The 14,034-nt window shown below is 38.2% G+C and overlaps 1 protein-coding gene across 1 annotated transcript in view; it reads right to left on the minus strand.

Moving 5' to 3' along the window:
* Nucleotides 1–12,069: 12,069 nt before the first annotated feature.
* Nucleotides 12,070–14,034, minus strand: part of ADRM1 (adhesion regulating molecule 1) — a 57,766-nt gene continuing 55,801 nt past the window's right edge. The window contains 8 exon segments of the mRNA XM_037831494.1: nucleotides 12,070–12,122; nucleotides 12,125–12,269; nucleotides 12,271–12,481; nucleotides 12,483–12,616; nucleotides 12,618–12,877; nucleotides 12,880–12,940; nucleotides 13,014–13,111; nucleotides 13,114–13,172. Of these exon segments, the coding sequence (XP_037687422.1) occupies nucleotides 12,070–12,122; nucleotides 12,125–12,269; nucleotides 12,271–12,481; nucleotides 12,483–12,616; nucleotides 12,618–12,877; nucleotides 12,880–12,940; nucleotides 13,014–13,111; nucleotides 13,114–13,172 (1,021 nt within the window).

The following is a 14,034-nucleotide window of genomic DNA, read 5'->3' on the forward strand; positions in this document are numbered from 1 at the left end:
GTTTGCAGATGATATGATCTTATATCTAGAAAACCCTGAGAAATCAACGATACACCTACTAGAGCTAATAAACAAATTTAGCAAAGTAGCGGGATACAAGGTTAATGCACATAAGTCAGTAATGTTTCTATATGCTAGAAATGAACAAACTGAAGAGACACTCAAGAAAAAGATACCATTTTCAATAGCAACTAAAAAAATCAAGTACCTAGGAATCAACTTAATCAAAGATGTAAAAGACCTATACAAAGAAAACTGCATAACTCTACTAAAAGAAATAGAAGGGGACCTTAAAAGATGGAAAAATATTCCATGTTCATGGATAGGAAGGCTAAATGTCATTAAGATGTCAATTCTACCCAAACTCATGTACAGATTCAATGCAATCCCAATCAAAATTCCAACAACCTACTTTGCAGACTTGGAAAAGCTAGTTATCAAATTTATTTGGAAAGGGAAGATGCCTCGAATTGCTAAAGACACTCTAAAAAAGAAAAACGAAGTGGGAGGACTTACACTCCCTGACTTTGAAGCTTATTATAAAGCCACAGTTGCCAAAACAGCATGGTACTGGCACAAAGATAGACATATAGATCAATGGAATCGAATTGAGAATTCAGAGATAGACCCTCAGATCTATGGCCGACTGATCTTTGATAAGGCCCCCAAAGTCACCGAACTGAGCCATAACGGTCTTTTCAACAAATGGGGCTGGGAGAGTTGGATATCCATATCCAAAAGAATGAAAGAGGACCCCTACCTCACCCCCTACACAAAAATTAACTCAAAATGGACCAAAGGTCTCAATATAAAAGAAAGTACCATAAAACTCCTAGAAGATAATGTAGGAAAACATCTTCAAGACCTTGTATTAGGCGGCCACTTCCTAGACTTTACACCCAAAGCACAAGCAACAAAAGAGAAAATATATAAATGGGAACTCCTCAAGCTTAGAAGTTTCTGCACCTCAAAGGAATTTCTCAAAAAGGTAAAGAGGCAGCCAACTCAATGGGAAAAAATTTTTGGAAACCATGTATCTGACAAAAGACTGATATCTTGCATATACAAAGAAATCCTACAACTCAATGACAATAGTACAGACAGCCCAATTATAAAATGGGCAAAAGATATGAAAAGACAGTTCTCTGAAGAGGAAATACAAATGGCCAAGAAACACATGAAAAAATGTTCAGCTTCACTAGCTATTAGAGAGATGCAAATTAAGACCACAATGAGATACCATCTAACACCGGTTAGAATGGCTGCCATTAAACAAACAGGAAACTACAAATGCTGGAGGGGATGTGGAGAAATTGGAACTCTTATTCATTGTTGGTGGGACTGTATAATGGTTCAGCCACTCTGGAAGTCAGTCTGGCAGTTCCTTAGAAAACTAGATATAGAGCTACCATTTGATCCAGCGATTGCACTTCTCGGTATATACCCGGAAGATCGGAAAGCAGTGACACGAACAGATATCTGTACGCCAATGTTCATAGCAGCATTATTCACAATTGCCAAGAGATGGAAACAACCCAAATGTCCTTCAACAGATGAGTGGATAAATAAAATGTGGTATATACACACGATGGAATACTACGCGGCAGTAAGAAGGAACGATCTCGTGAAACATATGACAACATGGATGAACCTTGAAGACATAATGCTGAGCGAAATAAGCCAGGCACAAAAAGAGAAATATTATATGCTACCACTAATGTGAACTTTGAAAAGTGTAAAACAAATGGTTTATAATGTAAAATGTAGGGGAACTAGCAGTAGAGAGCAATTAAGGAAGGGGGAACAATAATCCAAGAAGAACAGATAAGCTATTTAACGTTCTGGGGATGCCCAGAAATGACTATGGTCTGTTAATTTCTGATGGATGTAGTAGGAACAAGTTCACTGAAATGTTGCTATATTATGTAACTTTCTTGGGGTAAAGTAGGAACAGGTTGAAAGTTAAGGAGTTATCTTAGGTTAGTTGTCTTTTTCTTACTCCCTTGTTATGGTCTCTTTGAAATGTTCTTTTATTGTATGTTTGTTTTCTTTTTAACTTTTTTTTTCATACAGTTGATTTAAAAAAGAAGGGAAAGTTAAAAAAAAAAAAAAAAGAAAAAAGACAAACAAGGAAAAAAAAAAAAAGATGTAGTGCCCCCTTGAGGAGCCTGTGGAGAATGCAGGGGTATTCGCCTACCCCACCTCCATGGTTGCTAACATGACCACAGACATAGGGGACTGGTGGTTTGATGGGTTGAGCCCTCTACCATAAGTTTTACCCTTGGGAAGACGGTTGCTACAAAGGAGAGGCTAGGCCTCCCTGTATTTGTGCCTAAGAGTCTCCTCCTGAATGCCTCTTTGTTGCTCAGATGTGGCCCTCTCTCTCTGGCTAAGCCAACTTGAAAGGTGAAATCACTGCCCTCCCCCCTACGTGGGATCAGACACCCAGGGAAGTGAATCTCCCTGGCAACATGGAATATGACTCCCGGGGAGGAATGTAGACCCGGCATCGTGGGATGGAGAACATCTTCTTGACCAAAAGGGGGATGTGAAAGGAAATGAAATAAGCTTCAGTGGCAGAGAGATTCCAAAACGAGCCGAGAGATCACTCTGGTGGGCACTCTTACGCACACTTTAGACAACCTTTTTTAGGTTCTAAAGAATTGGGGCAGCTGGTGGTGGATACCTGAAACTATTAAACTACAACCCAGAACCCATGAATCTCGAAGACAGTTGTATAAAAATGTAGCTTATGAGGGGTGACAATGGGATTGGGAATGCCATAAGGACCAAACTCCACTTTGTCTAGTTTATGGATGGATGTGTAGAAAAGTAGGGGAAGGAAACAAACAGACAAAGGTACCCAGTGTTCTTTTTTACTTCAATTGCTCTTTTTCACTCTAATTATTATTCTTGTTATTTTTGTGTGTGTGCTAATGAAGGTGTCAGGGATTGATTTAGGTGATGAATGTAGAACTATGTAATGGTACTGTAAACAATCGAAAGTACAATTTGTTTTGTATGACTGCGTGGTATGTGAATATATCTCAATAAAATGATGATTAAAAAAAATAAAAAATAAACAAGCACAAAAAAAAAAAGAGGCTCCCTGGAGGTGACTCTTAGGCACAATTATAAGTAGGCTTAGCCTCTCCTTTGCAGTAACAAGCTTTGTAAGGGCAAGCCTCAAGATCAAGTGCTCAGCCTACTAAACTGGTAGTCCCCAATGCTTTCAAGAATATCAGGAATTCTCCAGGTGGGGAAGTTGACTATTTCCACATTTTTCTCCAGGCCTTCAAGAGGGATTTCCAAATACTTTTTTATTCTCTGCCCAAATTACTCTGGGATATATCAGGGCTTCATGTTAACCTGTATAAGCCAACCAGATCTTACACCTTATTCAAGGTTCCATGTAATTATGGTGTTTGAATAAACTGACCATACAAATTAAATTATATAGTGTGCTACAGAAAATACAGATTTTGCACTAAATAAACATCTCTTCCTCTGATCTTATATGGAAGTTGAAGTTTTCAAACACAGTCAATATCATCCTTTACCCTGTAGTCTGATTTACCTTAGTCCCAACAAGTCCATTTCATTCATATCTCTAATTGAACTCTGATCTCTTTTTCAGCCTTTTTAACAGTTGCTATATGGGTGCATCCCATAATTTTTATGTGCTGTATTTTCACTTTCATTCACTTCAAGATATTTCCTAATTTCATTTCTGATTTCCTCTTTAACCAACTGGTTGTTTATGAGTATGTTGCTCAATATGTGTATATTTGCAAATTTCCCATTTCTCCCTCTGTTACTTATTCATAGCTTCATTCCATGGCTGTCAAAATATATACATTGTATGATTTCAATATTTTTGCATTTTTTGAGACATGTTTGGTTACCTAACATATGGTCTATCCTGGAGAATGATTCATGTGCACCTAAGAAGAATGTGTAATCTGTTTTCATTGGGTACACTGTTCTATATGTGTCTGTTAGGTCTAGCTGGTTTAGTGCATCGTATAAGTCTTATACAACCTTATTGATCTTCTGACTAGATGTTCTATTCATTATTGAAAATGGTTTGTTAAAATCTCCTGCTGTTAATGTAGAACTGTCAATTTCTGCCTTCAAGTATCAGCATTTGCTTCATATATTTTGGAACTTTGTTATTTGGTGCATATATATTTATGATGGTTATATCTTCCTGTTGAATTTTCCCCTTTTTCAGTATATAATGGCCATCTTTGTCCCTTGTAACTGTTTTGATTTAAAGTCTATTTTATCTGATATTAGTAAAGCCACCTCAACTCTCTTTTGCTTACTACTTGCATGGTATATGTATTTTTTTCTTTGACTTTCAACTTAATCATGTGTTTGAATTTAAAGTGGGTCTCTTGCAGACAGTGTATAGTTTGGTCATGCTCCCCCCCCCCCCTTTTTTTTATCCATTCTACTAATGTCTGCCTTTTGACTGGAGATTTCAGTCCATTTACATTTAAAGTCACTACTGGTAACATAGGACTTTCTCCTGCCATTTTGCTAGTTAGCCTTAGTAAGTTTTATACCTTTTTTGTCCTTCACTCTGTTAAAGCCTATTTTATATTTATTTGCTTTTTTATGTTGCACCATATTGAGTGCATTCACACTTTTATGTCACTTCTATTTCCCTTGTGGTTACTATGGGGTTAAAATTCAACATCTTATGTATATATAACAATCATATTTGGTTTTACAACAAGTTAACCTAAGTAGCATGCAAATGTACTTTTCCTGTAACCTCTGTTCCCCCACCATTTTTTTGTACTTTTGCCACTTATATTTTCATACATTGTACATCCTAAAATGTAGATTTATCATTACTTTTTATGCATTTGCATTTTAGCACCTGTAGAAATTAAGAAGTGGAGTTACATACCAAACAATACAATACAACAATACTGGTATTTGTAATTACCCAAATGGTTATCTTTACTGAAAGTCTTTGTTTCTTTACGCTGTGTTGAACCACTGCCTAGTGTCCTTTCTTTTCAGTCTGAAGAATTTCCTTTAGCATTGCACATAGGGTTGGTCTATTGGTGATGACACTCTCAGCTTTTGTTTATCTGAGAATGTCTTAATTTCTTCCTCATTTTTGAAAGAGATTCTTGCCAGATATAAAATTTTTGACTGGCAGTTATTTTTCTTCAGCACTTTAATTATTTCAACCCACTGCCTCCTGGACTCCATAGTTTCTGATGAGAAATCAGCACTCAATCTTATTGGGACTCCCTCATGTGTAACATGTTGCTTCTCTCTTCCAACTTTCAGAATTCTCTCCTTGTTCTTTGATAGTCTAATCAATATATGATGGGATATATTTTTCCTCATGCTAATCCTTTTTTGTTTACACTGAGCTTCTTGGATGTACAATTCATGTCTTTTGCTAAGTTTGGGAAGTTCCCTGTCATTACTTCTTTGATTATTCCTTCTGTATCTTTCCCTCTTCCTCCCCTTTTTGAGACTCCCATAATGTGTATATTGGTGTACTTGGTGGTGTCCCATAGCTGTCTTAGCCTATTTTTGCTTTTAATATCTATTTTTTTTTCTTTTTGCTCCTCAGCCTGACTCATTTCAAATGCTTTATCTTCAAGTTCACTGAGGCCTTCTTCTGACAGTTCCAGTTTGTTCTTGAAATCCTCCTGGACATTTTTCATTTCAGTTATTGTGATCTTCAACTCCAGTAGTTCTTTTTAAAATTTCTACCTCTTTACCTAGAGTCTCATATTGTTCATTATTTTATTCCCCTGATATCCTTTAGTACTTTCTCTGTACTTTGTTTCATCTCTTTGAGCATTTTATGGTCATTTTTTGAAAAGGCTTTGTTCAGTATGTCCACATTCTGGTCTTCTTTGTTGGTGTTCCCTGCATTTTAATCCTCTTCCTTTGGATGGGCCATGATTTCCTGTTTCTTTGTCTTGTCTCTTTGTTGTACATTGTACAATTTAATATTTTAAAATGTTAATCCTGGGATTTACTCCCTGGGATGTCTGTTTCTTGGTTTTGTATCCTGTTGGTGATAAGACAGAAATTTTCTTTAACTTCAGCTCTCCTATCAGGAAGGTCTGCCCAATGTGAATGCAGCATGTTAGGGTTTTCTGTGTCTTTTTGGGCCTCTGTCTTGTCCTGGGGTTCTGCTTGTTAGTTGTTTTAGAGTTCCCCTGTTTACAGTAGTTTTGTTGTTTTTTCTGTTTCCTAGGGACAGACCTCCCTCTCTTGGGTATTTTGCACCCAGCAAATGTGGCCCTTCAGCTCACTTTCCCCTGAAGCCCTGAGAAAGTTCTGTGTCTTTAAATCTCTAGTGCTTCAGCCCCTGTCCAGGGAGGATTGAAACAATGGCTACCCTCAGAGCAGGGAACTAGCAATCTGAATTTGATAATCAAAATTCATGATCAGTGATAGGCTGTGTCCAACCCTGCTCTTGGAGAAGAGGATTTTTACATCCCTTTCTGTTATCAGCAGCTACCCAGGGACTGGACCGCAAAGTGTCCTTCCGTAAGGCTGGGGGCTGGAAGCAGCTGCAGTGAGAGACCAACTTGCAGTTCCTTACTGTAATTTATCTGCCTCTTCCTCCTGCTCTTCCCTGGATGTTGTAAGTGTTCTGGCCTCTGGAGTTTCAAAATGGTTGTTTCAGACAGTTCCTGCCTGTTCAATAGCTATTTTGGTGGGAAGACTGAATCCTGGAGCAACCTACTCTGCCATCTTCCCCAGAATTCTGAAGCATCAACTTCTTGAGTATTGGTTTCTTCAACTCAAAAATGGAGATGATAATAGCATTTTATTTCTAAGGTTGTTTTGAGGATAATAGAGGTAATTAATATAGAAAGCTCTTAGCAGTTTGCATAGTCTATAGTAAGCTCCCAATATCTGTCACTTTTCTTGTCAGTCTGACCTTGGACTTGTCAATACCACGGACACTGCAAATGCTCTCCCTCAAGGTTATCTCCTTTTAGATACTGCTAAGTTTGCCGAGTATTCTTTCCTCTACTCTCTGTGCTGTTCTGCTGTGGTGGGAGTTTTGTTCCAGCTGCTGAGACTCAGTATAAAGGTGAGTGTAGGAACATCCCTGTCATTGCCGAGGCTTCGTGGAAGCAGGTGTATTCCTAGTCTACTCTGTCAAGTTACAATTTGGATCAATTTTTCCATGAAAATGGTACTGTAAACATTTTGGTGTATAACTTTTCAGATCTTTTCTATGCATGAATAAAGTTAGAAAATCATACTGTCTGTACTAGTTAGGGACCTGCTTTTCTTCATTTAAAAATTCATTGTGAGCATTTCATAAAATTCATAAAAATTCAATTTTTAAATGAAACAGTCTTTCAATGTAACTTAAACTGAGTTGCCCTACTGTATTTTTTGAAAATGGAGGCATCTTTGTTTTAAAATAACATTTGACTAATCGCCCTTCATCCCATTTTTCAAAAATAAGCTCTCAAGAATTTCATTTTATATATTTCAATATATTTCTGCAAGTTTAAACTTCTAATGTATATATTTTACCTAAATACATTTGTGCCAGTTTGAATGTTTTGTGTCCCCCAAATGCCATTATCTTTGATGTAATCTTGTGTGGGCAGACGTTATCAGTTTTGATTAGATTTCTTTGAGTGTTTCTTTGGAGATGCACCCCGCCCAACTGCAGATGATAACTCTAATAATTTCCATGGAGGTGTGGCCCCACCCATTTAGTGTGGACCTTGATCAGTGGAACCATATAAATGAGCTAATGGGCAGAGGCAACTTAGTGCAGCTGTGAGTGACATTTTGAAGAGGAGCTACAGCCAAGAGGGATGCTTTGAAGAAAGCACAGGAACCGCAGATGAGAGTTTGAAGACGGCCACTGAAAGCAGACTCTTGCTCCGGAGAAGCTGAGAGAAGACAAATACCCCAAGTGCAACTAAGAATGATATTTTTGAGGAACTGCAGCCTAGAGAGGAACATCCTGGGAGAAAGCCATTTTGAAACCAGAACTCTGGGGCAGATGCCAGCCACGTGCCTTCCCAGCTAACAGAGGTTTTCCATACACCATTGGCCATCCTCCAGTGAAGGTACCCGATTGCTGATGTGTTACCTTGGACACTTTATGGCCTTAAGACTGTAACTGTGTAACCAAATAAACCCCCTTTTATAAAAGCCAATCCATCTCTGGTGTTTTGCATTCTGGCAGCAATAGCAAACTAGAACAACATTCTAATCTGTAAGCTGCTTTTTTAACTCAACAAAATATTGTGGACATCTTTCCATGTCAATATATTAAAAATCTATCTTAAAAATGCTAACTAGTAATCCATTATATGGTTGTATTTTTATTTATTTACTCAATCTCCTATCTTTGGACATTTTGATTATTTTCAATTTTCACTATTATATACAATATAGCAACAAACACTCCCACTCTTTTTATCCTTAAAATATCCTTAAGATAAATGATGAGAGATGGAATTTCAGGATCAAATGGTAACTGCATTTTGAATGTTGGTACGAACAACCCTCCAGAAATGTTGGATATTTTACAGTCTCTTTCAAAATGCATAAGGTATCTCATTGTCCATAAACTGGACCAGTGTCTTTTAAAAATTCTTTGCTATATTTAATATATCTTTGTAAGTTGTCTTAAATCCTTATTGGAATTCAACAGTATATAAATAAAAAAGCCAACTATTTGACAAAATATTATAGCTTATTATTCTTGTTCAGAGACTCCCCTTTCGATAACAGCCACATTATTTCCATGGGAAAATACTTTCTAAATTCTAGACTACCAACAAAAATATCAGGCTTGTAAACCTTTCTGATACAATAGCTGAACTTCTCAGTAAATATTTACTCAATAACTGTAATAGGCAAAAGTCCCATACCATACAACTTATGACCCTGGCTTTCATGAAGGTATTGTGGCTCATTTTAACATTTGAGGATAAGTAAGAGATTGTCTCAATGGGTTAACTTTCAAGGACTTTACTGAAGACTTTAGAAAACTTGAGGGCTTAGTTATTCCTTCTAGACATGCTATCTAAAATGCATTTATTTTGTCTGCTACTATACTTATCTTGAGAACTCATTATCTGGGAATGTGCCATGGTTCTGTGGCTTGAAGTCCTGAGGGAAATATTTTCACTCACTATAATATCAGCCTCTCAGTTTTGAAAGTAGAATGTGAATCACAAATTTATACTCTAGTCTTCAATTTGTAAAAAGATAGAGCATAGATAAACTGAAAAAAAAAAAAAAAAAAAGTAAGTGGATGAAAAGGCTCTTGTCCTTATCTCCAACATGCTGAGAGATGTGTGAGGCTACAACCATTGCTGTAAGGGACTGACATGTTCAAACTGTGGAAAAGTCTGCTCATTAAAAAAAGGACTTTAATAATTCTGCCATCAGTTGAGCACAGGGAATATCTGAAAATGTTCTTAAAGTATCTGCAGAAGATATTTGATGATACACAAGTGTTGGCACTCAATTAAGGACCATGCCCATTATTATAGCTTATAAATCAACTGTGACACATGGCAGAACCCTGAGAATATGCTGGTTAGAACTGGTTTATTTTGTCCTTCTTTCCTTCCTTCTTCCTTCCTCCCTCCCCCTCCCTTCCATCCTTTCTTCCTTCCTTCCTTCCTTCCTTGGGATGAATTCATGTTCTTCAGGTGTGCTACGAAATTAAAACATTGTTTTTAATCTCTTTGCATTTTGGAAGAGCTTTAAAAATGTTTTTTTCAGGACTGGGATTTGGGGAGTCTTTAGTATAATGGCCAACACACATATAATGGAGTTAAAAAAGAACCTATTCTGACATCATACAACTGTTTTGGCACATATATATTGTGATCCCATAGCATTATGTTCATATCTCTAAATAGCACTTATCACATCATGCATTCCACTGGTTTGTCTCCTTTGAGCAGGAACAATATTTTATTCCTTTGTGTATCTCCCAAGAGCACCTTACAAAGTACATCAATAAATTATTTTAAGAAATATTTTTAATGGCGGAGTGATTTATGGCCTAAAAACAATCTAGCTCCTAACCAGCTATCCTTTAGATAAAAGGGAAGGGGTAGTTTTAATGAGAAGATCCCCTATAGATGAAAAGAATCTCAGTGGGTGTAAGGAGAATGTATGAAGGAATAAAACATCACTGAGTGGAAAAATAAATTGAAAGTACTTGGCATAAAAGAGTATGAACATGGTGGTTCTTAGAAAGGAGCTTTTGAGGGAGTATGGATCATTGCAGTGATAATGTGACCCCCAGAAGACATTGATCTTTCATTCATTTTCTCACCTTCAGGGATATTCCAGTATCCAAAGGTCTCTTGGGGATCCTCATCTTGTGGAAAATAATGAACAATGTACCACAAGCCTATTCATTTAAGGATTTTCACTAATTCAGCACTCCTTTCTTCAAAATAAACCTTCACCAGTCAGTCAAACACACACAAATCTACTGAGTATAACTCAAAAACATCCATAGACTCTGGTAAATAAGCACTAAGTAGTTTACACACAAGTTGCTTCCTGACCTACATCACTCTAACTCTCTGCTTCTCTTAAGAGGTGATGACTAATTCAATTCTGACTGGCAAAGCACCCTAAGCTGTGGGGCTTTTTGAACAGCTGTGGAAAATGGCTAAGACACTGATTCTTAAAATCCGTTTGGAAGATTAAATAGGGATTTCATGCAGTATTTCAAGCATTTGCAAGCAATTTCTATTTGGATGCTTTTCAACCTTTCTCTCTCCCTTATGATAATTTGGCTGTAGAACATTATCTCTACTGAAAGCACGCACACATATACAACAATGTTTCCTGGACAGAATCTCAATTCTGAACTAAAAATGTACTTCAAAATTGTTTCTTAACTCATGGTCTATACACCCCACATCTGCATCTTTTTCCTTTTCACTCATTCTGATTCAGAGACAATTTGCCTGAAGAACTATTTTATCATTTCATTCCTTTGCAATCCTATTACTTGGAATATTTGTGGAAAGGATATGCAGTGTGGGAATAATGATTGATAATGTCTTCCATGAGGGGGACAAATTTAAGACTCTTCACCTAAAAGTACAGGATGATAGTTTGAGATATATTGTTACATCAGTTATCAATCACAGTGCTTTTTCTTCCTAATTCATATTGATTCTGGAAATAGCTAAGTTGGGCTAAAGATCAGTAGATAATATTTTGAGTTCACCTTAGAATGAATTTCTCATTCAATATTCCACTGCTTTTTCTGCAAATGATTGAGCAAATCAGGTAAGCAGAAATTTTTATGACCCCTGCTTTATTTTTTTATCTACATAGTCATTGCATTGTAGGTCCAGTGTGACTATTATCATTTGCTTATTTCTGCCTTAGAGACAGATTTTTTGGATGCTCTTTGATCAATACAGGGCCTAGCTATTTTATAACAATGATAGCTAATATTTTTTCCATTTGACCACCCCTTTTTCCTTTTTGAACTTCATACAAACATAGTGAGGTAAACTGTATTATTTTAATCACTTTACAGAGGAGAAACTGAAGCTAGTAAGGTTATAAATTGCACAATCACAGAGTTGCTGAGTGGCTGTGCTTGACACAGACTGACCACATCTAAACCTCCTATGTTGTCACTTTGATCACAGTGTTTTCATAACCTTACTGTCCTAGAAGACCAAATCATTTATCACGGCAATTAAGAGTCAGCAAAATTTGGCTAGAATGTATCATTTCTACTGTCCCAGGAAAAACAATTTCTAGCCACGTGGATCCAGGTCACAGCACAAAACTGTGTGGCAAAAAGACTTTTGGATACAGGCAAGTGTCTGAACACTCTATTGCATGTCAGTCAGTAAATATGTATGTATACATAAGGAAAATGAATATGTCTAGGCAGTGTTTTGCATTTTGCAGACAGAAGAAACGACTTTTATTTATTAGTAAGTTTAAACAGAGGCATGAAGATATGCAATAAACCGCAAATGCGACTACTGAAATCACAATTACTAAGAGTTTCCAACTCCTATTGAAAGACTCAATTAACTAATCCAAAATCACCTGTTCCTTCTCTTCCGGCTTGTTGTTCGCGTCTCCTCTTTCTGTTCCGACTTGGCATTGTTCTGCATCGCTTTGGCCACATTGCCCCTGTTCGCGGCCTCCACAGCTTGCACAGGCACGCAGAACGGTCACGGGAAGGCGCCCAGCTGCCTCGAGGCTAAGGCTGTGAGGAACAGGCCCCGGGACCTGCTGGAACTGAGGCGAGATAAGCCTGTTCTGGAACTCCTCCGCGGTCCGGTGCAGCGACTCTCCAGAGGGCAGGTAGGGCAGCAGGTGCTCCTGCACGCGGTGTTGGTGAAGAAGGGAGCCGTGATCTCGGGCATTAGCCAGGTGGATTGCTGGCCGTCTTTCTACTGTCCCAGCCGGCACATTCATAGTGGCTAGAATGTTCTGGAGGTTGAATGGGCTGGGTTCGGTTTGTCGCTGTGCTGATTTCATGACCTGAACTGGGTGTGGGTCTCCGACTGGTTGCAGAGGCATTAGCTGAGGCAGAAGGGCCTGGGGTAATGCGGGCAGGAGAGGTGGAGGAGGACAGGGCATTGGCGGCAAAAATGGTTCCGGGAGCTGGAGGAAGAGCTGCTGGCAGGAGGCTCCCTGCTCCCTGGTAAGCTGGCGGGGCCAGGCCTGGTCAGGGCCCCAGGCTCACCCAGTTCTCCCGGGCCGGCCGGTCGGATTAGCTGTACGAGCAGGCGGTGGTTCACGTCCCACAGCGGGCTGTGCAGGCTCCCCCAGCTGCCGAACACAGACAGTTTGTGGTATCGGTTCTTACTCGCCTTCAGTGCTCCGGGCATCGCGGGTTGTTCAAGTGCTGGTTACGTTTCCAGCAGTGCTCTTTGTCCTGGTGGGTCTTTGGTTCCTGTATCCCAAAGAAGAGCAGTTTGGATCCTGCCTTAAACTTCAGCAGTAGACACTCCAGCTGGGGCACACACTTTCACATTTCAGGATGACCTGTCTTTCCATCAAAAGTGAGTGACGGAATTGTAAATCAGCTGACTGTACATGAGCCCTTTAGGTTTATGAGGGTGCCGGTAATTCCTTTTCATGACATTTTTCGTCTTCGAAACTCCACCACATACTCGTTGGAGGACCTACAAGAGCCTGTGGCACAGTTCAATTAACACAGTAAATTTACGTTGACATAAAATTTGTGTATAATATATACCCAAATTTCACAATTTGTTCCAATTATATCCTTGATAGCCACCCCCCCCATCCCCTGCCGCCTGGATCCAGGGACCAATAGTGTCATACCTTGCATTAATTCTCATGTCTCTTTAGCCTTTTTAAGGCTGGAACAGTTAATCCGTATTTGTTGTTGTTTCTGTTTTGTTTTGTTTTGCTCTTGCCTCTCATTGCACTGATATTTTGAAGAGTTCAGGTGAATTGTTTCATAGAATATTTCTTAATTTGAGTTTGCCTGACATTTCTTAATGGAAAAATTCAGAGCATGTTTTTTTTTTAAATAAAGAGTATTTTTTTTTTGGCAGAAATACTACTTAAGTGATGTTTGTATTCTCCATGCATCAGGATAGGAGACCAATTTGTCCCATGAGTAGTGGTGATAACTTTGAATAATTAAGGAAGGTAGTGTCTAGCAGGTATCTCCACTACAATGTCATTTTTTTTCTGTGTGGACATACTTTGTAGTTATGTAAATATCCCATTCCTCATTAAACATCCAGCCAAAGGATTTAGCATCTATTTATGATATTTGCTTGTCTCAATTATTGTGATGCTGATTTCTTGACTGTTGTTAATTTTATACTTATTAGCATTCCCGTAAGGAAGAGGTATTTTTTAAAAATTTTATTGTATGGATTCAGAGATTCTTATAATTAATTATTTCCATTAATATTATTATTAATTTTGGTGTTAAAATTTTGCCATATTTGGTTATTGGTATCTACTTTAAGCTAACTTCTATGTCCTTTTGATATGTCTCCATAATTT

This window comes from Choloepus didactylus, chromosome 3 (genome assembly GCF_015220235.1).
Source record: "Choloepus didactylus isolate mChoDid1 chromosome 3, mChoDid1.pri, whole genome shotgun sequence".
NCBI classification, from domain to species: domain Eukaryota; kingdom Metazoa; phylum Chordata; class Mammalia; order Pilosa; family Megalonychidae; genus Choloepus; species Choloepus didactylus.